At 60.8% G+C, this 23,003-nt stretch overlaps 4 protein-coding genes across 6 annotated transcripts; 1 reads left to right on the top strand and 3 right to left on the bottom strand.

The window, feature by feature from the left end:
- Positions 1-1,278: 1,278 nt before the first annotated feature.
- On the bottom strand, positions 1,279-3,079 carry HYAL3 (hyaluronidase 3). 2 transcript variants are annotated; one of them, XM_009907673.2, is made up of 3 exons: positions 2,156-3,079; positions 1,972-2,061; positions 1,279-1,841 (listed from the first exon to the last, which is right to left on the bottom strand). In XM_009907673.2, the coding sequence occupies exons 1-3, from the start codon at positions 3,044-3,046 to the stop codon at positions 1,494-1,496; spliced, it is 1,329 nt and encodes a 442-aa protein (XP_009905975.2). In that variant the 5' UTR covers positions 3,047-3,079; the 3' UTR covers positions 1,279-1,493. The 2 variants fall into 2 exon arrangements, with proteins under 2 accessions (XP_009905975.2, XP_054026217.1); XM_054170242.1 differs by having other exon boundaries at positions 1,545-2,061.
- Positions 3,080-3,146: 67 nt separating this feature from the next.
- Positions 3,147-6,638, bottom strand: NAA80 (N-alpha-acetyltransferase 80, NatH catalytic subunit). Its single transcript, XM_054170155.1, has 2 exons — positions 6,456-6,638; positions 3,147-4,917 (listed from the first exon to the last, which is right to left on the bottom strand). Exons 1-2 carry the CDS (start codon positions 6,610-6,612, stop codon positions 4,139-4,141), a joined length of 936 nt encoding a protein of 311 aa, XP_054026130.1. The 5' UTR covers positions 6,613-6,638; the 3' UTR covers positions 3,147-4,138.
- A 426-nt stretch (positions 6,639-7,064) lies between these two features.
- On the top strand, positions 7,065-10,605 carry RRP9 (ribosomal RNA processing 9, U3 small nucleolar RNA binding protein). Its single transcript, XM_054167035.1, has 15 exons — positions 7,065-7,183; positions 7,260-7,342; positions 7,412-7,527; positions 7,615-7,694; positions 7,803-7,844; positions 8,088-8,214; positions 8,411-8,535; positions 8,769-8,861; positions 8,957-9,057; positions 9,183-9,317; positions 9,506-9,568; positions 9,649-9,794; positions 9,898-9,977; positions 10,101-10,174; positions 10,272-10,605. The coding sequence occupies exons 1-15, from the start codon at positions 7,115-7,117 to the stop codon at positions 10,411-10,413; spliced, it is 1,476 nt and encodes a 491-aa protein (XP_054023010.1). The 5' UTR covers positions 7,065-7,114; the 3' UTR covers positions 10,414-10,605.
- Positions 10,606-10,618: 13 nt separating this feature from the next.
- On the bottom strand, positions 10,619-19,226 carry GRM2 (glutamate metabotropic receptor 2). 2 transcript variants are annotated; one of them, XM_054167023.1, is made up of 5 exons: positions 18,562-19,226; positions 15,578-16,415; positions 13,231-14,294; positions 12,140-12,218; positions 10,619-11,665 (listed from the first exon to the last, which is right to left on the bottom strand). In XM_054167023.1, the coding sequence occupies exons 1-5, from the start codon at positions 19,018-19,020 to the stop codon at positions 11,592-11,594; spliced, it is 2,514 nt and encodes an 837-aa protein (XP_054022998.1). In that variant the 5' UTR covers positions 19,021-19,226; the 3' UTR covers positions 10,619-11,591. The 2 variants fall into 2 exon arrangements, with proteins under 2 accessions (XP_054022998.1, XP_009905949.1); XM_009907647.2 differs by having other exon boundaries at positions 10,622-11,665; positions 12,140-12,314; positions 18,562-19,224.
- Positions 19,227-23,003: the final 3,777 nt, after the last annotated feature.

The following is a 23,003-nucleotide window of genomic DNA, read 5'->3' as shown; positions in this document are numbered from 1 at the left end:
GCTGTCCCCTCCCCAGCGCTGTCATCAGGGCAGTTAGCGGGCATCTGGTGGCCACAATCCCAGCGCCTCGTTAGTGGGGCTGGAATCTGGTCTGCGCCGGAGACAGGAATGTGCCTCACATCCCCCCAGCCCAGCAGCCTGGGCATTACAGGGCCGGCTGGTGCGCCTCTGGGCCAGCTGGGAGCCAGCAGGCAGGGGCAGGGCAATGCCAGCTCCTAGCCTGCAGCACGGCTTGGCTCACCCCATGGGTACTGTGCCTGTGTGCTGCTTAGGGGTGCATGGACAGAGACGTAAGGTGTGTGCTGTGTCCACTGCCCAGGTGGACTCGCCTCCCGTGGGAGGGGGATGTTTTTTGGAGGCAGGTATGGCTCCAGCAGTGACTTGGGCAGTGACCATGCCCACACTGGGGTAGAGGGAAAGCATTTTTTTCTGGGTGTTTGTGCATTTTTCTGCAGCAGGCATGGCCCAGGGGCTGTGACCATGGCAGAGCAGGGCAGAGTGGCACTGTGCATTCTCCCCTTCCCTTGCAGGGTCAGTGGTGTGTCGCAGGATAGCATGACACCACTCTGCTGGTATCAGGGCATTGTGTGCCTCTGGTGGGGTTGGCAGGTGCAAAGGCTGGGGTACTTCAGCTGGTGCCCAGGGTACCCCCAGGCTGTCCCTACAGCCCTGCCTTTGGCTGGGGGCTGAACAGGATGCATCTCCCTCACCCCTGCATCCGCAGCCCCTGCTGCTGCAGGGCACAGCAGGTCATGCAGGTTTGGTGCAGGGGGGGGTTGTGCCAGCCAGCTGCCCAAAACCTGCTGCCCTCTGCCTACAGCCCTCCAGGACCCCCTTCTTCCCCAGGCGGGCATCTGTGCCTACGGTCCCTGTGGAGGAGGGCAATGTTTGGCCACTGCTTCCATCCCAACATCATAGTCGCATGCCACCCACTCCCCCCTGGGGTGCCAGGGTCCCTGCCAGCCCCCAGCCCGCTCCCTAGCCTACCTTCTCCAGCCTCCCTGGGCATGGCTCTCTGTGCCCGGGCAGCGTGAGTGGGCAGTGAGGCGGTGTGGGGCCCCTGGGAGCTGGGCACTGGGTTCCTGATGCACCAACTGCACTGCTTAAAATAGGACAGTGAGAAATACAGTTTGAGGGGGATAAAAATAGCTGTGAGCAGAGGGGGCCTGTTTGCATGGTCAGGGTTGCTGGCAGCATGGTGCCAGCACGGCAAAAGGAGAGCAGCCTGTGATGGTGCCCTGTGCCCACTTCCGAGGGGAAAGGGGCTGCTAGCATACCATGAGACTGCAGCAGAGCCAAACTGGGGGCTCTGCTGCCTCTTGGCAGCAATGGTAATTGTGCTGACTGGGGGCACCATGGAAAGCCCTCCTCAGCTTTGCTCACAAAGACCATGCCAGCTGTGCCAGGAGGCTTTATTGAAGTTAATGAGCCCACAGAAAGCACTGGGCTGTAGCACTGCCAGGGTGAGGGGCCATGGTGGTCCCCAGCCCTGATCACCAGCTCCACATGCCCTGTGGCAGACAAGTGTCAGAGGGTTCATTGTGACCACAAAGGCCATGACTGTGGGTGGGCACGAGGCAGGAGGTATCAGGGCCAAGCTGGACTTGCTGGGTACAGCCCTTGCCAGTCCAGCCGCGGAAGCAGTGGCAGCGGAACGAGGTGAGTAGACTGGCACCAGAGCCGAGGTGCAAGAGGCTGCCCAGGTCTTGGGGCTGCCGGCGCACGCAGCGTCCGTGCCCGTGGCACTGTCTGTAGCTGCACTCCTGGGCTGCTGCTGTCACGTTGGCCACATAGGGACCCAGGGTGGACACAAGGTAGTGGTGCAGGTTGGCACAGCTCTCCTGGAGAGGGAAGCACCGGTGAGAACTCTCCCCAGCACTGCAGCCCCCTCAGCCACTTCTCCCCAGCGGGCACAGGGGATGTGCCTGTCCCATACATCCCATGCCCACAGCACCAAGGGGCCATACTGACCGCTGAGCGTGAGTAGGACATGTCTCCCCAGAGCACAAGTCCAGCTGCACCCAGCGCTGCACTCTCCCCGATGGTGTGCACCAGGTCAGCCTGCCAGGGAGAGCGAGATGTGACCCGGCTGAGGGACAGGGTGAGGCAGGACCCCTGACACGTCTGCTGCCAGCCCCGGCCCCGCGGTTCTTACCAGCTCCAGGAACCTGGGTGAGCGGCGGAAGGAGAGCCGCGAGTACGCAACCACGGGCAGCAGGCCGCCGGTCCCAAAGGCAGCTACGCGCAGCGCCTCGCGCAGCCGGTGGTGCACGTAGCGGCGGCGCAGGGCAGGTGGCAGCATCGGCGGCAGGTAGATGCTGGGGTAGAGGGCAGCTGAGGCAGCCCAGAGCCAGCCCAGTTGGTTGTTCCGCTCCACTTCTGCTGGCTGGCACTGCCCAGTGTAGTTGGCCTCTTTGAGCCAGTTGCCGTTGAGGCAGTTGGGGAAGCGGTAGAACCCCCAGAGTCCCCCTGGCCGCAGGGTCCGTCCCAGCAGAAGCGTCTCCTCCATCAGCACCTGCGCCGCCTGCTCAAACTGCCACCGGGCCAGCCGGAGCCGCTGCCGTGCCGGCAGCAAGCCGTGCCAGTCCCGCACCCACTGCTCTGAGGCTGCCCGATAGATTCGCTTGGCCCCCCAGTTTTGGGCCCAGAGGGGCCTCCACTCTTCCCAGTCCACCACGGCCAGGCCATGGAAAGCAGGGCGCAGGAGGCGGCGGATGTCCCCAGCCGCCCTGGTGAGGTGAGCACCAAGGCGGACACGCTGCGGGATGCCCCCGTGGTAGGGAGTGCCCTGCCGTGACAGGTAGGGGTACAGCCCAAACTTGTTCTTGTAGAAGATGGTGATGTTCTGGCCAGTAAAGCGGCCATCCTGGTTCTCCACAATGCCATAGTCGCCGAGGGGCAGCCTCACACCAAAGCGGCGCTGGCAGCGGCCGGTGGGGATGTTCCACACCACTGCAAATGGCTGGTCGCCCATCAGAGGCTCTGGTGCTGGGCTCTCCCCTCGGGCCATGCCCAACACCAGGCAGGCCCACAGCACCAGCACCATCCTGTGTCACCAGCTGCTCACGGGGCCAGCACCCTGCAGGTAGAGTAGTGGGGAATGAGGCATCAGTGTGCAGCGTGCACTCCGGCTGTGCTGGCACTGCCACCTGGGCATGTGGTGGGCCAGGCTGCCCCACAGGCACATTCTGCCCACTCCAAATCCCATGGGACTCAGCAAACTTGGAGGTTTCAGACACCTCCCGCCTCAATGCCACTAATGGGCACTTCTGCTGTTGGTACCCAGAGCCCCTGCCTGTATCACCATAGCCATGGCATGGCCCTAGTTTGTCACTACAAGCCACCAACCTCAGTTTCCATGCTGGGTCCTAGCCCTGCTTGTAGCCTGGGCACCATGGTTCCCTCTTCCCCATTTTGTATCAAGCCCTAGCCTGGCTGGGTGCCCTGCTGAAGGACTGAGCCCCCCAAAAGGTGTGGAGCAAAGGGGCAGCTCTGTCCACCCCCAGCCCAGGCAGGGCTGGAGTGGGCTGGGTGACCCTGTCCAGTGCTGGTCAGCTGCCCAGGGTAAGGGGATTAGGCAGAGGACAGGCTTGGGGGAAGGGTGACACAGCAAGGACAGTGCTAATCCCCTGGTGCGTGCCTAACGCTCTCCCTGATCTTCCCATAGTTCCAGCCCTCGCTGCTGGCTACCCCTGTGGCAGTGCAGTTGCAGGAACCCTGCAACCTACACTGGCACAGGCCTATGCCCCCAGTGCCACCCAGACATCACGTGTCTAAGTTTCTTCAGGCTGCTCAGTGGACTGTGGCAGTCACACTGGTGGACACAGCATGCCATCAGCCCCAGCTGCCCTACCTACAGTGAGACCCATGGGTGGAGAAGACACTGGTGGGACTGGGCAGTGCTCCTGAGACCAGTCCTACCTCTAGAGCCTGGAGTTGGCACAACTCCCTGCTATAGCAGCTGGTGGTCTTAAGGACCTGGTTGGGCAAATGGAGGGCTGGGTAGGGCGGGGACCACCCACCCTGGCAATGGGGCCAGGGCAAACCATGGAGGCTGGGAGAGCTGGTGCCAGCCCCTAAGAATGCCAGGCAGTCAGGCAGCACTGGGGCAGGCAGCCCCTGCCTGCACTGCTTTTAATCACTGGCTTGTGGCACTAGACCCTTGGATGTTCTTCTTCATCCAGAAGATGGGCAGCCCTTTGGCATCGCGGTGGGGGGTCTCCAGGAGGCTCTGTCTGCTGCTCTCAGCCAGAACTCCCCTTGCCCACACCACAGTCGTTGGGGGGGGTGGTGGGGGGGCAGCTGGGGGTAGGAGGGGAGGTGGTGGTGGGGCAGCAGGCAGTAGGAGGGGAGGCAGTGGGGCAGTGGGCACCCTTTGCCTGGTGGTGGTGGCAGTGCTGGGAGGGGTGGAGAAGAGCCGCAGCACCTCAGTGGATATGGCAGGGCTAAGGAAGGCTACACTCTGCACTGGCTCACCCAGGGAATAACCCAGGTGGGCATAGAAGTGCTGCTTGTCGTGGGTGGTGAGGTGCAGGCAGACAAAGCCCCGAGCCCGAGCCCACCGCTCGGTGGCCTCCATCAGCTGCCGCCCATAGCCCCGGCCCCGCAGCGCCCGGGGAACCACCACACTCTCCAAAAAGAGGTCACGGGGCCGGCCAGCCACACGGGAGAGCCGGACGTGGCCCACGAGCTGGTAGGGACCCTCCCGGGCAGTGGGGGCCTCAGAAGGGCCCTGGCTCCGCAGCAGCAGCAGGCAGGCAGGGAAGGCGTCTGAGGAGCGCTGGAGCGTGTGCAGCCGTGACGCTCGGCTCTTTCCCCACTCCTCGCCCAGCAGATCGGCACAGGCCTCCAGCAGCTCCGGCCTCTGGTGCAGGGGGACCAGGCTGAGCTCCTCTGACACAGAGCCCATTCTTCTCACTGACAGAAGACCAAGCAGGCCACAGCTTAGAGACAGAAGGGAACAGACCTCACGTATCCCCTCCCAGCCTGGTACCAGCCCCAGTGTAGGTGCAGCTCCCCAGCAGAACAGTCAGATAGGTTTGCAGAGGTTAGTGGCACGTCCAAGGCCAAATGACAGTGCCACAGAAGGGAAGCAGTGCATGGTCCTGGCTCCAGGCACCCATGCTGTAAGACCTGTGGGCAGGTCTGGCACCACTGAGCCAGCAGAGGGGCAAGAGGCATAGGGCTGGCCTTGCTCTCTCCCCAGCCCTGCCACCAGCTTCTGCCACTTGGGCATCCACCTGAGACCAGCCAGCTCATCACATGCACATCCCTGGCCTCTAAGAGAGGGCTTCAGCAGCAAGGAGTTGAGCAGACCCTAGCCATACCACACCCAGGGTCCCCAGCCACAATCTGAACAAGCAGGGACCCCTCTCCTGGCCCAGCAGCTGTTCCCTTTGCAAAGAAGCCACAGGCAGAGGGCAGGAGGAACTGCTGTGCTGGCTGACAGACTAGGGTTGAGCAAACTGCCATGCTTCCTGCTCTGGAAGGTGTAGGGCCTGGTCCTGCCCCCTGTTCCCTCAGAATGCCCCCCAAAACCACAACCCTTCTCCCCCTGCCCATCTTCATGACTCTCAACTCCCAGCCCAGCCCACGCTCCCCACTTTGGAGGCCATGCAGCACTGTAAGGCCCCTCTAGCACCCCTAGGTGTGAGACACTTTTTCTTTCTTGTCTTCCCAGCAAGCCCACACCAAGACCCTGCTAGCCCGCTCCTGCACTCAAAAGGGCCCTGAGGGTAAGCAGCCCCAGCACCTGTCCTCCTGCCTGCTTCTGCCTGCAGTGTGCTGCCAAACTTTGCCCACCCTGGTGTCCAGGTTTCCCCCATGCCTGCCACTCTCCAGCCCCTGCCCAGGGACACAGAACTGCTCACCCTGCTCACCATCGCCCTGCCTGTGGCCCACTCTGCTCGCACTCACGCTGCCCGTACTCGCCCTGCTCACACTCACCCTGTCTGCTGCGGCTGGCTCCCGCGGCCTCTGCCTGCGCAACAGTGCAGCAGGAAGCAGCCCAGGCTCACGGCCAACCGCAGCGCCTGGTTCTGCTTCCCCAGCGGGAATGACACGTATGGCCAGGCCCTCCCACGGCCCCCACCCCAAGTCAGGCTGCACCCTCACACAGGGCACACACCGCGCCTGCACCTGACAAGCACCCCAAGCCACAGCGCACCCGCGCTTGGCATACAGACCCGAATGGCACCACCCAGCTGATCGCTGCCCCACTCCACTTCTGCACCTCCCAAACACCACTGACTTATGACCGACCCAGCACTGACCCCACCACTGACGCCGTCACTAACCCAGACCTTACCCCTCATTGACCCGCCACTGACCTACCACCGAGCTGATGCCATCCTTGACCCATCACTAGCGCATGGCTGATCCCATCATCACTGACCCTTTAATTGACCCATCATTGATCCTCCTCCCCACGCTCCCGGGCCCCGTCCCGCGCGTACCGAGCCACCGTCCCCGCCGCCTCCACCACTTCCGCCCTCGATCGCTCACTTCTGCTCCTCCACACCTCTGAGCCCGAACCGCGCCCCCTGGCGGCCGGAGGCCTTCTGCCTTTTCCCCCACCGGTTGAGCGCATGAGCGGGGTCCGGGGTTGCACATGTACCCGCTGCTACCTCCCGACCTGCTTTCTGATTCTACACACTGACACCTCTGCCCCACACCGCCTCCTTTCCGGGCCGGGCCCCGGCGCCCCCTCGCACGGCCATGGGATTCTGCCAACCGGGCGGTGTCCCGGTGGGTGGCTAGAAGGTTCGAGTCCCCGGCAGTGAACGGCCGGTCTCTGATGGGGGAAGCGTCAGAAGGGCTCCCCTGCGAGGGCCCCATTCCCGGCACCCTCGGAACACTCGTGGCGGGGGCAGACACGCTGTAGAGAACCCCTCCGATAAGCGACAAGACACAGTGCGGAAGGCGGGTATAGAGCGACGCCAGCGCCGACGGACTGGCGCGCCGTGAGCGGCGGCGGCCCCGCCCGAGTGACAGCGCGGGAAGCCGCTAGGGGGCGGGCCCGAGGCAGGAAGGCGGTGCCGGGACCGCAGAGGCGGGGCCTGCTCGCAAGCTGCCGGCGGGGCGGCACCGGGCGGGCACCACGTGCGGCAGCAGCATGGCGGCGGCGGGCGGCAGGAGGGGCAAGGCCCCGCGCGGAGCGGCACGGCGGCGCCCGCGAGCGGCGGTGAGGCTCGAGCCACAGGGAGGGGCTGCCCCGGCAACCCGACCCGTCCCGTTGATCATCCCGGTTCATTCCGCAGGTCCCGGGCACCGAGGCAAGGCCGCATGCGGCTGCCGGCCGACCCATCGATGAGGAGGTGTCCAGCGACTCGGAGCCGGAGAGGTAAGGGTTGCGCCCGAGAGGAGGTGTCGGTGTCGGTGTGTGTGCCGGCGCTCACGTGTGTCCCCGCAGTCCGTCGTTGGGGCGGCGGCGACGGCGGGAGGCAGCGGAGGAGGAGGTGGAGGAAACGCCGCAGGAAAAGAAGCTGCGTCTGGCCAAGCTGTACCTGGAGGAGCTGCGCCAGCACGGTGAGTCCCGCCTGGCCCCAGTGCCGGTGCCCCGGCATGGCGACCCCGCGCGCTGAGCCAAGTTCACATGCACTGTGTCCGCCGCAGAAGAGGAGCGGGTAGCGGAGGAGGAGGAGGAAGAGGCTCTGCCGACGGATCTCATCGGTGACCGGCTGAAGGAGGACGTGGTAAATATTGGGGCGGGCGCGACCCTCGGTCCCGGTGGCGGCAGTGGGCTCTGTTCCCACCCCGTGGGGCCGAGGCCGCCTCCGCTTAGCCTCGCATTTCTCCCGCAGCTCGAGCAGAGGGGGCGGCTACAGCGCCTGGTCGCTAAAGATGTAAGTGCCCGGTGCTGGGGAATGACAGACCGTAAGCAGCGGCTCTAGGGGACGCTCGGGCACAGCCACGACCGGCACCCCACGTTGCCACGCCGGTCACCAGTTACAGGTCCAGGGCCCTTCTCCTGCCCGGGGCAGCAGCGGCCGGTGCTCTGGAGAAGGGAGGGGACCGAGCTCCTCAGACATTGCCATGCCTGGGGGAGAGGCCAGGGCAGCCCAGCTCACATCTCACTCTCCCTGCAGGTTCAGCCTCCAGATCCGGCCAGCATTCGTGTGCTGCGGGGGCACCAGCTGCCTGTCACCTGCCTGGTCATCTCTCCTGATGATAGGTTCATCTTTTCTGCTTCCAAGGATGGCTCCCTCATCAAATGCAAGTGTTCCCTTAGGCCCATGCCTCACTATTCCCCCACCCTGAACCCTATGGGGACCCTGAAGCAGCAGGACTATGGGCTGCCCACAGATGTGGCTTGGTTGCCGGTATTGTTTCAGCCTCTGTTGGAGGCTCATTGGCATTATCTGGAGTGCTGAGAGGTTCCCAGGGGGTGACAATGGTGCCTTTTCCACAGGGGAGGTGGAAAGTGGGAAGAGGCTGTGTGTGGTCCCTGGAGCGAAGAAGGGCACTGAGGAGCGGCATATGGGGCATGCATCTCACATCCTCTGCATGGCCATTTCATCAGATGGCAAGTACCTGGTACGGGAAGAGGGGGCTGGCACTGCTGTGTGGGGCAGAGAGGTGGCCATGGGGAGTGTGTCTCTTCATAGAGGAGCTATGTCTCGTGCCCTGATGTATTGTACTGAGTTAAAGCAGCCCCTACCCCCATTGGAGGTTCCTGGGACTCCCGAAGAACATGGGGTGGGAGTGGATGCTGAGGCAGGCTGTGGTCCCCAAGAGGCAGGTCTTGGGCATCTCCTACTGACTTCTAGGCCACAGGAGACAGGAACAAGTTGATCATGATCTGGGATGCAGCTACCTGCAAGCGTCTGCACATCTTCACTGGACACCGTGACGCCGTCTCGGTGAGTCAGAGGGAGACAGCTGTGATGCCTGTGGGGCAGGGCAGCTGCATCCTTCTGGCATCCCTCAGTGCTGTGGCATGTCCCTTTGTCCACAGGGTTTGTCCTTCCGGAAGGGCACACACCAGCTGTATAGTGCTTCCCATGACCGCTCCGTCAAGGTCTGGAACGTGGCAGAGAACGCATATGTGGAGACCCTGTAAGACCTAGGGTGGGGGGATGCCCCACAGACCCTGCCACGGCATGGACCGGCAGCCCTGGCAGAGGCAAGGCGGCAGAGGGAGGCCTGTACTTGCCACAGCTCTTTGCCGTTTTCTCTTCCAGGTTTGGGCACCAGGATGTCATTACGGGGCTGGATAGCCTGAGCCGGGAGTGCTGCGTGACATCAGGGGGAAGGGATGGCTCTGTGCGGCTCTGGAAGATCCCCGAGGAGTCACAGCTCGTGTTTTCTGGGCACCAGTAGGTCTGGGGTGGGAGAGGGGGCTGCAGGCAGGCAGGTCCAAGGCAGGCAGTGGTATGTGGATACTAAGCATCATTGAAAGTCTGCCTGCACCCTGGGGATGCTGATGGTTCAGAGAGCACTTGTCTCCTAAAGAAGAGCACAAAGCTTGCTCATAGCTGATGGTGGTTGCCCCTTCTCATCACAGGGGTTCCATTGACTGTATCCAGCTCATCAATGAGGAGCACATGGTGTCAGGTGCTGATGATGGGTAAGCACAGGGCCAGGACTGTGCTCAGAGTGGGCAGATGGTGTCCCTCTCAGCCTTCTCACCCCTCCTCTCCCTGGAAGGTCTATAGCCTTGTGGGGGCTGACGAAGAAGAAGCCACTGGCTTTAGCTCGGCAAGCACATGGCATGCAGGGCACCCAGGACCTGCAGCAGCCATACTGGATCTCAGCCGTGGCTGCCCTGCGCAGCAGTGACCTCCTGGCTACAGGTGTGTACTACCCACTTTGATGCAGGGGGTTGGAGGTGCAGGAGGGTGCCATCCTGCTCTCTTCCTCAGGTTGGGGTGCATGGCAGTCTCCTCTTTGCCCCAGGCTCCCACAGTGCCAGCGTGAAACTCTGGAAGTGCAGTGAGGGATTTCGGAAGCTGGAGCCACTATGGGACATCCCCTTGGTATGGATGGGGAAAGTTGGGGTTGCTGGACCTGGGCTGAAGGGCTGGCTTAGTGTGGCCACCTTTCCCTGGGCAACAGGAGCATGCTTTGAAAGCTCCTCATCCCTGTCCTATCTCCTCCAGGTGGGTTTTGTCAACAGCCTCAAGTTCTCGTCAGCGGGTGACTTCCTGGTAGCCGGCCTTGGGCAGGAACACCGGTACCCTCCCCCTTCCCCAGCTGCCTGGGGATGCAGCCTCCACCCCACTCCTTCACAGCTCCGTAGAGGATGACCTCCCCTTCTCTCTGATCTGTAGGCTTGGCCGGTGGTGGAGAATCAAAGAAGCCAAAAACAGCATCTGCATCATCCCCCTGAAGCGGAGAGCGGCGCCCCCTAGCCCCGAAGACCCTGACAGCTCCCAGTGCCCTAGCTCTGGAGCTGCTGGAGCCAGTCACTAAACCCCTGCGCCTCGAGCTGCTCCCCCTGTCCTCCATGCACCCACCCTCCTGAGGCCAGCAGGGTGAGCAGAGGGTGTTGTGTGAACCCCTGACACTGCTGGCTCCCATGTCATGATGTAGCTCTGCCCTCTGCGAGGGTCTGCCCCTTTCCCTGAGGTTTGGCCAGGCCTGAGCTCTGGAAATTTGTTTTTTTTTTAAAAACAAAGCAAAACAAAACCAAACCACTTTATTTACATAAATTACAAAAGGAAAAAAAAAATCACACTCTTGTTCACAGAAATGAATCTACTCTTAAAAACTTGGTTGGGCTCAAATACCTGCCCTCAGCCCCACCGGACCACTTGGCTCTGCAGGAGCCCAGGGCGCAGGGGGCTTTGGTGTCTGCCCCTGCCTCTTCTCCTCCAAAGGGGTGAGAAGCACTATGCACAGCAAAGGGGGAGGGAGGGGACATGGGGCCAGCCCAGCAGCACTTGACAGCTTTCCTGGGGCCAAAAACGGGAAGGGGAAAAGTGAAACTCTGCAAAGCACAGGGAGAAGGGTGAGGCCGGGCATGGCGTGGCACAAAGGGGTGACAAGAAAGGCCCCGCACTGGGGAAGGGAGGGGCAGTGCAGCAGGGGTGAGGGTGACGTGCCAGCACAGGGCTTGGTGTGGAGCAGGAGTTGTGCTGTGGCTGGTGCAAGCAAAGGATGAGCTGCAGCGTGGCTTGGTGAGAGGGGGGTCAAGTTGTGCACCACAGCTCTCTGCAAGGGTCGTGAAGATGTGCACCACGACTTGGTGCAGAGGAGAAGGGACCAGGACCTGTACCAAGGCTCGGTGCAAGAGACAAGGTGGAGGGGCTTGCACCACAGAGTGGTGCAGGGAATGGGGACACGCACTACAGCTCAGTGCTGGGAATGTGCAAAGTACACCACAGCTCAGTGCAAGGGACATACACCATGGCTCAGTGCAGGTAAGAGGCAGGGGATGTATATCACAGGGAACGTGTAACGTGGCTCAGTGCAAGGGATGGGTGACTCATGCTGTGACCCAACACATGGGATGCGTAGCTTGTGCTGGGGCAGGGGCTGAGCTTCCTGGCCGCCTCCGGCACCTGAGCAGGCCATGGTGCAGGCGCTGCTCTCCTCGGGGAGGGGCGCGGGGCAGGAGCAGCAGCACCACGGCCTGGCCACCCTGTGCTTCACAAAGATGACGTCGTCGAGTCCACCACCTCGCGGCCATTGCACACCGTGGGCACAAACTGTGAGGCCGAGCCTGGCCAGGAAGACAGCAGTCAGGACCAGGGTGGAGTCTGGCAGCAGCAGCATCCCTCCCAGGGTATCCCACTGCCACAGGCGATGGGTGCCCAGGGGGCTCCAATCCCCAGGGCTGGAGCGGAGGGTGCAAGGGGCACCTATGTGCCCCTAAGATGGTTATGGGCACCTGGGGCAGCTGAATATCCCCCCAAGGTTGGCATGGAGAGTGCTTGGGGCAGCCTTGTGCCCTCAGGGCAACGAGGGGACACTGGAAGCAGTACCCACCCAGGCAGGCTGTGCTACATCCTTGAGGTTTGCAGCCATGGGAGATGAGGAACAGAGAACAGGAATGTCCTCACTCAGCATCTTCTATTCCCCTCGTGTTGTACTCTGCACCCCGTGTTCCTTCAGGTGCCCATGCTGGGGTGTTTCTGCCCCCCTACCAGAAATGGGTTGCTGCCCCCCAGTCCTTCCCCAGCTCTACCATACTCACCATGGGATTGGCTGGAGCTGGCAGCTGCTACGCTGAACCGAGCGGTGCCCACGCGGTGGCTGGCCACATTCTTCTGTGGCTGGAAAAGTATGATGTGGAGCTTAGGGGTGAAGAGACAGCCAAGGACCACGGTGCCGCTGAGGCTCACTGAGATGCACATGGTGGTTGTCTGGACCTGAAGACAGGAGTGGGTATCATGTGTCCCTCTGTCCCAAGCGGGGCAGGATGAAGCCCTTACTGTAGCACCAGCCAGCCCCACCAGGCAGAGTCTGCTGCCTGCACCCTATAGGGATATTTCACCCCACACCAGGTCCCTCTGCTGAGGTGGATCTGCTGGAGATCCATGAGCAGAGAATGGTGCAGAGAATGGTTACTGCCCTAGTAAGGACATGTTGCCCCTGAAAAGCAGGTACACTCTAAGCAGCAGCCTCAGCCTAGCCAACATGCTACTTTGGGGTAGTGCCTGAAGCCAGAGCCCAGTACCCCTCACCTCAGTATCCACTCCCATCAGGGGATGCAGGTCCTCACTGAAAGCCCTTGAGAGCAGTCACCCTTACCGAGTCCTTTAGGCCCAGCAAGAACATACCTGGGCACCTTTGCCAGAGGAATTGAATGCTGTTGCAGGTAACCCATGCTCCCCAGTCCCTGGCACTGCTGGGCTTCCCAGGGACCATTCTGGCCCCGGGGTTGGCATTCATGCCCTCATGGGGAACTGTCTGGATCATCCAGGGGCTGTCTCATGCCTTTGCATTGCAAGGTTGAAGGATGCCAATCAATCCTCTGTGGTCAGGTCAGGGAGTCTTTGGAAGTCTCAGGGCTATTTCCCATCCTCACCCTAGCAAATAGTCTGTCAAAAGAAGGGATCTTCTCCCCAGGATTTATCAGCCCCTCAGCCACAGCCCTTCAGCCATCCTTCACCTGGTCCTGAATGCCCCAGTGCAGAGCTGACCATCACCAGGTCCGTGGCCAGAGACCCTTCCACAGGCACTCACATCTCCTAGCCACAATCTCCTCGGGGGACAAATCACCAGCACTAAGTTCTCTAGGTTGTATTAGAGCCCCCATCCCCACCCCAAAACTCAGGCTCTTACTCGGTAGTCACTGGAGGTCACATAGAAGATGGGCAGGAAGGCCAGCCAGATGATGCAGGTTGTGTACATGGTAAACCCAATGAACTTGGCCTCATTGAAGTTTTCAGGGCATTTTCGTGTCTTGAAGGCATAGACCGTGCAGAGGACAATCAAAAGGACATTGTAGGTGAGCGAAATGAGCATGTTGGAGTCACGATTGTTGCACTTGAGAGTGACAATGTACCTCTTGTCTGGCTCGGTCTCCTTGCCTGTGCCAGGGATCTCCACTAGCAGCCAGATGATGACGATGATCAGCTGGCACGAGATGAGGGCCATGCAGATGACCACCTGCGATGTGGGGCTTATGAACCGGGGGCGCTGGACCCCTTCCTTCACCCCGCTGAAGATCCTGGCGATGCGATTCGTCTTGGTCAAGAGGGCTGAATAGCAGACAGCAAAGGAGGTGCCCAGCCCCAGGCGCCGAAGCGTGCACACGCCGGTGGAGGGCTTGGCAATGAAGATGAAGGTCATGCTGTAGCACATGAGGACTCCAGTCAGGAGAATGTAGCAGAGCTCCCGGCCAGAGGCCTTCACGATGGGGGTGTCATTATTCTTCACAAAGACTCCAAAAACAAAGAGGGTAGAGATAAAACCCAGGCAAGAGATAGTGACAGGACCGATGGCCCAGACATCTTTCCAGCGGATGTACTCTTGAGGCAACTCATAGCAGCCATTCAGGGTCTCGTTGGGCCAGTAACCGAGACCACAGTCCATGCAGGTGAACTCATCCAGCAAGTACTCGTAGGGCTGGCAGGGGATGCAGATCCAGCAGCATATGTCTCCAGGCTGCATGCTCTTTATCTCATTCTTCTTGCAGGGGTCGCTGCACTGGGACACGGGGATGGAGGCCTCGGCCCATGGGATGAGGCTGGTGTTGAGGGTGAGCCCCTCAGCCCAGTAGCCCACCTTCTGATACCGATACCGCCCGTCCACGTGGTGATAGTTGAAGATGTTGTAGCGCCCAATGCCATCGCCGTACGGGTCAAACCGGACAACGCTCTTGGTGTCTGCTGGCCTGAATGGAGCTGGAGGGAGGAGAAGGGGAGATTGTCACTGCCATAGAGCGTGAGACTGCTTGCTACTGGAGTGGAGGCAGGGCTCCTTCAAAGGGTCACATTTCACTACGGTCACAGGCAAATGTCCAGCCTGGACCTTGCCTTCACTCTCTGTATTGAGTTTGGCTGAGATGGAGTTAGCTCTCCCCACAGCATCTTTTGCAGTGCCGTGTTTTATAGTGGTAGCTACAAAAGAGTATTGCTAACACACTGCTGTTATCTACAACTACTGCTGAGCAGTGCTCACACAGCACCAAGGCTGTGCTTTTCCAACATCCCCCACCCCAAGCAGTAGGCTGAGCGGTGGACAAGATCTTGGAAGGGGACAGGGCTGGGCCATCTGACCCAAACTGGCCACAAGGGTGTTCCATACTATATGGTGTCAGCTCAGATACAAAAGCTCAGGGAAAGAAGGAAGTTGGGGGGGGGGGGGGGCCTTAGTTGATAGCATTTGTCCTCCTGAGTAACTGCTACATGTATTGGAGCCTTGCTTCCCAGGAAGTGGCCAAACATTGCTAGTGGGAAGCAGAGAATATTTTTGATTGCTCTTGCTTCCAACACACAGCCTTTGCTTTTGCTGTATTAAACTGCCTCAAGCTTGACCCACAGGTCTCTTGTTATATTTTCCCTCTCCCCCATCCATCCAAGAAGGGGAATGGTAGAACGGCTTTGGTGGGCACTGGCCCCCACCCACACTCTCATACCATGTCAGGAGCAGGAAAGCAAAGCTGGAGAACTGCTTCCCCAAGTGCCTAAGAGCTTGGCAGCCCCAGCCAGCTCTGTAGCGGCAAAGCCAAGGATTTTGTAGCCTCCATGGCTCTCAGTGACACCCGGGTAGCTGGGCTCAGCCCAAATCACAGGTGACGTGCTACTAATTCACCCCAAATTATGTGGGTCCCTGATGAAGGGCATCCCACCAATTTAATCCCTGAAATGTGAATAAAACACAATGCTTGCAGGTGAAGTTTTCAAGGATCCATGTTCTCAGATGGTCCCTTGTGGGGCTAGCCCCACCCAGCTTCAGCAGGATGAAGCTGGTCACCAGCTCCACACAGGCAGCCTTTATTGCCTCCAAAGGGTGGTGGTTTGCTGTTGGCATTCTGGGATAGCCACAGCCCACAGCTAAGAAGCTCCTGGGTGCAGGCAGGTTGGAGAAATCAGAGGGTCTTGGGTCAAATTTGTGTCTCCTTCCTCTTCACTGCCCCTCCACTCCTCCCTTTCCAGTTGGGCAGCCAAGCCTCATTTGGACTTACCATCAAAATTAACATTGAGTATAAAGTCCTTGTATAACCTCTTGCCATTGACAGGCTTCATGGCATCGCAGAGCTTGGTGGCATTGGGGCACAGCACCCGGTGCATGTTGTGGAGGGAGTGAGCCATGGCATAGACTGCATTGACCACAAACGTTATCTTGGACTCTGGCTCAAACTTGCCTGTCTTGAGGGAGTACCAGCTACAGTCCTGTGTGTGGAAGCTGCACTTGAACTTCTGCTCCCAAAACTCCCGAAACCAGGGATTTCGGCTGTTATTGTAGGGGTGGAGGTTAAGGAAGTAGGCAGCAAACTCCTTGATGGGGTAGGCTGCCAGCTCAATGGTGATGGCTCCCTCTGCCACTGCTTCGCTCCCAGCCACCACGCTTTCAAGGGCTCCCCACCCGTCACTAGCCACCCACATGAAGGACACGTTTGCTCTCTGCGCAGCTGTCAGCAGCTCCCGGGCATCTTCGCTGCGGGTGAACAGCACAACCACTCTGGCATTGGGCTTCTGCAGCAGAGCCCGGACCACGCCGTCGTAGGTCTTCTTGTTCATGGAGCGCCCGACCTTCTCCGAGGTGGCGATGCAGATGTTGCGCATGCGGGCTTCTTGCTCAAAGGCTTCGATCCCTGTCTCTCCATAGTCACCCTCCGAGGCCACGGTGGAGACATAGGTCCAGTTGAAAAAACGAAGGATCTCTGCCATGGCTTTGGCCTGGTAGAAGTCTGGTGGGACAGTACGGGCAAAGTAGTCGTAGCGGGACTTGTCACTGAGCTTGGCGCTGGTGGAGGCATAGCTGATCTGGGGGATCTGGAAGAGCCGCAGCAAGTTGGCCACCTGCATGGAGGAGAAGTGAGTTGCCTGAAGAGACACTCCCACCAGAGGACCCCTGCCCAGCACCGAGCATGGCATGGACCATGGGGATGATGAGCAAGGCCCCATCCACCTGGAGGGTCCTGGTTAGTGGACAGATGGATGCATAGCACAATCCCAGGGTTGCCTGAGCCCACAGATGTGCTCATTTCTTTATGTTAGTATTTCTTGTGCTCACCTCTGGCTGGGGAAGGATTAAATGGATTCATGGCAAAAGTGGCATGTGGGAGATGCTCTAGGGTAAGGAGAAAGCCAGGGTGCCAGTCAGCCCCATAGCATAGGGGAAAATGACTCTGGGAGCTGGGGCAGAGAGCCCCCCCAAGATGTGGGAAGCTGCAGAGCTAGGCCTGGGGATCAGCACCTGAGCATCCTACAGTGGCACCCCAGCAGGACCAGCATCTTCCACTCGTTGGCAGAAGCCCTTGTTATCTTCAAAGGGGAGAAAAACCTCACTAATGAGGCTGCTAAGCCCAGGCCCCGAGGTAGCCAGGCAGAGGCTCAGCCATGCCAGCAGGGTTGGAAAGCCTGCCCGCACCTCGCTGTGCCCCAGCCGAGAGCTGCAGCTTCATTAGCGTGGGCAAATGTTCCCGACCGTGAAGTCCCCTAATGGCAAGCTGCTCTAGAGCAGCAATGGCATGACATGGCCTTGCCACACAGAGGGAGTTGCCAGCCCACTGTGCCACCCCAGCACTACTCGTGGTCCCTGGCTGGCACACAGGCTGCCTGTGTCACCACCTGCCTGGCTGTGGTCGGGTCAGTACCCCCTGCCGTGGTGACACACCAAGTCCTCCAGTAAGGGGAGGGACAAGAACCCATGTGGGCTGGACTGGGCTGCTGTCTTCATCACCCAGCCCTCCATCGTCCAGCCCCGGCTCCCTCCACCCCACGGCCGGGGGGATGCAGGGACGCTGGGGACCTGCAGACAGGGTTTGACATGTCCCAGGGACTCGTTAAATCTTAGCGAGCTTGTGGCCCATGGGCAGCCCCTGCGGCTTCTGCACCCTCAGGAGATGCTCTTCTGCTGAAGCCAGCCCCTGGCTCTTTGAAGGACTGAGCTGCAGCCAACACAGGGTGATTGCTGGGTCCAAGGCTTGAGGTGCCAGTTCCCATGGGATTATTGTGGATATAAGGGCAGTGGCCTCTGTGCCCACCCTGCCCAGATCAGGCAGCCCTATGGATGAGCCCCTTGGAGATGGGTGCCCCTCATGGCTGGCTGCACCTCCTGGGCTTGGGTTTGGAGGCCATGGTGGCTCTTGCTCTGACTGGGTACCTCTGCCTGCCAGGAGCAGTGTCTACACATTGCCACTACAGAATCCCCATCATGATTCTGACATCAGGAGTGTCACTGTCATGTTGGGATGTGACCCTGAGCCCCACTGCCCACCCAGCCCACGGCAGACAGGACCCATGAGGCTGGAGGCGAGCCAACCCCTTCTCTCACCCTGTGGCAGCTCCTGGGGACAGCCAGCCACTGGGAGCCAGGGCACCACAGCAGCCCCTGCTATGCTGGCCAGGAGGGACTGGGACAGTCATGGCACAACTGTGGCCATCCAGGCAGCTGGTGGCATCTTGTCACCCGTTGTCCAGAAGAGCAGTGCCTGTCAGGCAGGAGGGGGCCAGTGTCCTTCTCCAGACCCATGCCAGAAGATGGCATGCCAAGGACCAGTACCATGGCTGCTGGAAGGCAGTTTGCACCATTCAGCCCATCTAGCAGTGGCAAGGGATTCGGCAGCATGGTGGCACCGAGGACAGCATGGACCTGAGCACTGAGTGTCCTGGGCTGAGGAGCTGCACTGGCTGCCAAGATTCTGGGAATGATCCCTCCAACCCCATGCGGGAGGAATCCACTGGCTCGTGGTGGGTGGGGGCTCCCCACAGCCAGCATCAGGGCTGCAGTCCCCTGCCACAGCAGAGGAGGGATGACTGTCTCAGGTGCCAGGCTGGCATGCCATCCCCTTTGCAGAAAGGGGCAAAGGATCACCATGAGGGACAGGAGTGCATCCCTGTGCTGTACAGGCAGAGACATCACACTGCTACTGGGCTTCTATCATGCTGTGTTGTTTCTGTCAACCCCTCAAGCCCCATCCAAGCCCCTCTGGCCTGGGGGTACCTGGATGGAAACGTCGCTGTAGGAGCCCCCAATGACGCCAGTGATGGCCATGGGCACATCGTCGTGGACAGCATAGGAGCCGTCGGGGCAGATGTGCTCGGAGCCGTCCACCTTGGTGAGGGAGGCGCGGACAAAGTCAAGGGACTGCTCGAGGGCGTAGGTGTCCTTGGAGCAGGTGTCGAGGATGTGGGCGCCCAGCTTCACCCCTGGCAGGATGCTCCTGTCCTTGTTGATCTCATCCAGGGCAAAGAGCATGGCTTCCAGGCGCTGGATGCCTCGGTGCTCATTGATCTTGCCACAGTCTTCGCTCCCCACTCCTTTCTCATGGACTGGGAAGAGGCCCCCAATCACCAGGTCCCCATCCATGCTGATCTCCTTTTTGCCAGCCATGCCATGCCCAGCAGCCAGGCAAGTGGCCAGGTGCATCAGCCACAGCCAAGCAGCCAAGAGGACCGCCATGGGATGTGGCGGCACTCGCCGGGGAACCCACACCACCCCGTGTCACCCGCTGCCACCTGTCAAGATGAGGACAGCCAGTCCCCAGGCATTGGGTAGCAGGGGGTGGCACGGTGTGGTGGCAGGAGGAGTGACGTCGTGTCTCCCTGGCAGAGGCCTCAGCACCTGGAAAAGCAAAGAGTAAAGCTTCTGTCCCCAGCGGCAGTGTCAGTACTGCATGGGCAAGCGAGAGCATGAGCTTGCCGATGCCCCCTGTCCCAGTGCCCCTCCGCCCAGGGTGCCCTTATCAACTAGCCAGGATGTGACAGCTCCCACAGTGACCTGGCATCCCAGGACACATCCACAAATGACACAGACCCCAGGGGACATGCAGTAGCACAGGGATTGGTCACCACACAGCACTCCCCAGTATGAACTGGCACAGGCAGGAAGGACACAGAGCTGGCTCCCATGGCAGCATTGGGTAGAGCAGCCTGGAGGAGGGCCTGGTGGGGTGGAGTTTACCGGCCCCTGAAACATCGAAGTGGGGAGGAAAAGAGCCAGGGAGGTCACCTGGGCAAGGATGTCACCTAAGCCCCTTACCCACATAGCAGTATCACAGGTGCCAACAGCTCCCAACCTCCAGCCAAGAGTTCTGCCAAAAGCAGAGCCCACAGTGCCTGCAGCACCCAGCACCCAGCCACCACTGTATTTTAATCCCCATCCTTTGCCTCCAGCGCTCACCGGCCCTCTGGAGCTGTCCCCAGCACTGCCCGTGGCGCTGGGACTGGAGCAGGGACATGCCACTGACTTCATCCTCTCACAGAGCCGTGCTTTAGAGTCTGTTCTCCCACCACCGCCCCTTCCTTCCCCATATACTAAATTCAGAGATTTCAGTAAAAGTAAGAGCCAGTTTTGCTGACTCCCTCTGCAGAAAGCACGGAGGCGCGGGGGAATCAAAGGCTTTTGCAGCAGGCAGGCCTTTTTTTGGCAGGAGATGCAGTCCCCTCGGAGATCAGTTGTCTTTTCCTGAACCACGGGAGAGATTTGTTTCCCATTTGAAGCTGACTACTAAAATCCCACAGGGCCGGTATTTTGGGGGCCGTGGGAGAAGGAGACCCCCTGAGAGCCCAGAAACCTCAAGCTGCTCCAGCACAGGAAGCTACTGGTGCTGTGGTGGGTCCCAGGGCTCGCCTGCAGCCTGGCAAAGCAGGGTGCTCACAGGAGCACATGAAGTGGGAGGGTGATGCAGAGTGTGCTGGACCCCCTGCAGCCCCTGCAGCTGGCACTGGGGCCACTCTCCTTGAGCAAGAGCAGGGCACCCCATGGTGCTCCAGAACAGGTGATTCCCATGGCTGGGGAATGCAGGCAGCAGTGTGGCACAGGGTGCAGTAGGATGGGGTAATGAGATGCATGTGGACCTCTTCCTTCTTCGTGCCCTAAAGTGCCTGTCCACAGCTGCTGTTTGCCTGAGACCAGCCCCCAGCTGCCTCAGGGCATCTCCTACCTGACTACCCAGTTTGAAGGAGTTTGGGGAAGAGGACAAGAAAGGGTCCCTGTCTTATGTCAGGCACGGAATGTTTTCAAGTGACCCAGGGCTTCCTCAAGCAGCAAAGAGTCCATGGGCACATGGATTGCTGAGAGCCTGTCGGTGGTAGGCTGAACCTGGCACAGGCATCTCAGCAGCACCCAGAGCCCAAATCTCTGTAACCTGGATGTTCTGGGGCAGCAGGCAGGACCTGCCAGGTAGAATGCACCTTCAGGTAAAGCTTTCTGGAAAGGGCAAACCATTACCCACCCTACAGGGAGCTCTGAGAGATACCATGAGTAGCGCTACAGCCATCCCCACAGCTGCTTGGCTGTGTGGGCATGGTGTTGGGGGGAGGACAAAAACATCTGGAGAACATCAGGGAAGGTGAAGCACCCATCAGGGCAGAGCCAAGTCCACCTTGATGACCACAGTGTGGTGGGAAGGCTCCTGCCAGCTGCTGGCTGCTGGCTGCCTCCTCTCCTGACAGCATCTGTGAGTAGGATGAGTGAGAAGCTGCCATTGCTCCTACGTGCCCCAAGTGCTTCCCACCCATCCCATCCCCTGCCAGGAGACCTGACCCTCCCCAACACCAGCACCTGTAGGGGTGGCATGGGATGTGTAAGAGCATTGGTGTTGGGAGGGTGCAAGGGTGAGCCAGGCTTGCACAAACTGCCACTGTTACCTCCCCAAGGGGGCCATGGGTCGTCCTGACACTGGTCTCTGCCAGGACCCCCCACACCTATGTTCTGCCCCATGGCCTGTGAGCTCCAATGCCCCGTGGGGCCAAAGCACCTCCCCTGGCTGCACACCCTGTAGACTCCTACCACCATGGTCATTTGGATGGTCTTGCCCAGCCTGGCAGGGGCACAGAGTATTGGGCAAGCGACAGTGAGAGGAGGTGGCACAAGCCTGGCCCACACATCCCAACAGTGAGACAAGACAGGAGAGGAGGAGGTGCCTGCCCCACTGCACCCCGCGAGGGGCCGGGGCCACAGCCTGGGCCGGTTCACCCCAAATACCACCCTGGCACCCCAGGACACCCTGTCCCGGCAGCACTCCCCAAGAGCCACGTCTCTGTCCGGTTGGAGACAGCTGAAGGGAGGGCAGCATCAGGGGCATGGAGGGGCTGTCCGCGCCGGGCGGTCACCTCCGCGGTCCTGTCCCGGAGGCGGCGGGCAGTTCCTACCCGGGGCCGGGGTCTGCGGCGGTGGCATCCCGCTCTGTGCCCGCTGCGGTGGTCGGGGCTGCCAGGGCACCGGGGGAACGGTGACCTCCAGAGCGTTCTTATGAAGCCACAAGCTCGGTATCGTGTCCGAGTGCCCCTCTGCTTCGCCCGCAACCCCGTGCCGGTGCCCAAGCTCGACTCCCTTCCCGCAGTCCCGGGAACCCCGACACCGGCCGCCGAGCCCCGCCGTGCCGCAGCCCCGACGGCTGCAGGGTACCGCCGGTCGCCGTTCCTCTCTGCCGCCGGCACCGAGGCTCTGGGGACGCCGGGGCGCTGCCGTGTACGGCGCGACCCGAGGCCACGGGGACGGGCGCGGCCGGGAGCGCCAGCGTGGGACCGCAGCCCTTACCTGGGTCCGGCGGTCTGTGCCTGGAGCCGGTGCCGGTGTAGCTGCTGTCTCGGAGCTGCGGCTGCCGCCGCCTCCCGCCGCCGCCTCCCGCCGCCGCTTCTGACACTCCGCCAGCCCCAGGCGAGCGGAGCCGCTCCGCCCCCGGCCCGCCCCGGCCCGGCCCGGCTCGGCGGGCAGCGGCACTCCCGGGGCCGCCCCGACTGTTGTTCTATGCCCGCTCCCTGCACTGCTGAGCCGGACACAGCACCGGCAGGGCCGGCGGCTGGCAGGGCTTGGGCAAAGCCGGGGAGGACGTGGCAGGATCCAGGCAGGACAAGGCAGAACACGGCCAGGGAAAGCAGGACATGACCAGGCAAGGCAGGACACAGGTGGGACGTGGCCAGAGAAGCCGGGGTAGACAGAACACAGCCAGAGAAGCCAGGGTACAGACAGGACACAGCCAGAGAAGGCAAGACACAGCCAGAAGACAGACAAATGCAGACAAGAGATGGCCATATCCAGTCTTGGTAGAGGCAGGACACAGCCAGAGCAGGCACGACCAGCTCAGGACCTTGGCAAACCTGGCAGGGCACAGCTCAGTGCCTGCTCCCCTGGCCTGAGTCCCCAGCTGAGTGCCAGTCTAGTGAGAGAGGGCCCAGCCCCACCTCCAGCTCGAGTTGCCCCCCCAGCTGGCACAGCCCCCCCAGCCAACCTGCCCTTGCTTCTCAAGCTCTTGGGGGCACCCAGTGGCCCAGCATCACCCCTGCACTTCACACAGCCTTGACACTCACCACCAGCCCAATCACCAAGGTTGGGGAAAGGTTGCAGATAATGCTTCTTGAGCTGCCTCCTCTAAAGGCAGAGGCAGTGGCTGGATTTCAAGTTGCAGGTCTCTACCACTTACCCAAACCCTGTCTGGAGCC

The sequence above is a fragment of the Dryobates pubescens genome, chromosome 1 (assembly GCF_014839835.1).
Source record: "Dryobates pubescens isolate bDryPub1 chromosome 1, bDryPub1.pri, whole genome shotgun sequence".
NCBI lineage: Eukaryota > Metazoa > Chordata > Aves > Piciformes > Picidae > Dryobates > Dryobates pubescens.
Note: the sequence above shows the minus strand (reverse complement) of the source record. Positions and strands in the feature narration are given on the sequence as shown.

Bases quoted from the DNA above. Each gene is read 5' to 3' on its own strand.
- HYAL3 (XM_054170242.1), bottom strand. From the start codon at position 3,046: ATGGTGCTGGTGCTGTGGGCCTGCCTGGTGTTGGGCATGGCCCGAGGG. The intron at 2,062-2,155 runs GTAAGAACCGCG...TCTCCCTGGCAG, and splicing joins CACCCAGGTTCCTGGAGCTG to GCTGACCTGGTGCACACCAT.
- NAA80 (XM_054170155.1), bottom strand. From the start codon at position 6,612: ATGTGCAACCCCGGACCCCGCTCATGCGCTCAACCGGTGGGGGAAAAG. The intron at 4,918-6,455 runs GTACGCGCGGGA...GTCTTCTGTCAG, and splicing joins GCGGCGGGGACGGTGGCTCG to TGAGAAGAATGGGCTCTGTG.
- GRM2 (XM_009907647.2), bottom strand. From the start codon at position 19,020: ATGGCGGTCCTCTTGGCTGCTTGGCTGTGGCTGATGCACCTGGCCACT. The intron at 14,295-15,577 runs GTAAGTCCAAAT...TCCTCCCTCCAG, and splicing joins ACTCAATGTTAATTTTGATG to CTCCATTCAGGCCAGCAGAC. The intron at 12,315-13,230 runs GTAAGAGCCTGA...TCCTGTCTTCAG, and splicing joins TGACCTCCAGTGACTACCGA to GTCCAGACAACCACCATGTG.
- RRP9 (XM_054167035.1), top strand. From the start codon at position 7,115: ATGGCGGCGGCGGGCGGCAGGAGGGGCAAGGCCCCGCGCGGAGCGGCA. The intron at 9,795-9,897 runs GTGTGTACTACC...TCTTTGCCCCAG, and splicing joins CAGTGACCTCCTGGCTACAG to GCTCCCACAGTGCCAGCGTG. The intron at 9,978-10,100 runs GTATGGATGGGG...TATCTCCTCCAG, and splicing joins CACTATGGGACATCCCCTTG to GTGGGTTTTGTCAACAGCCT.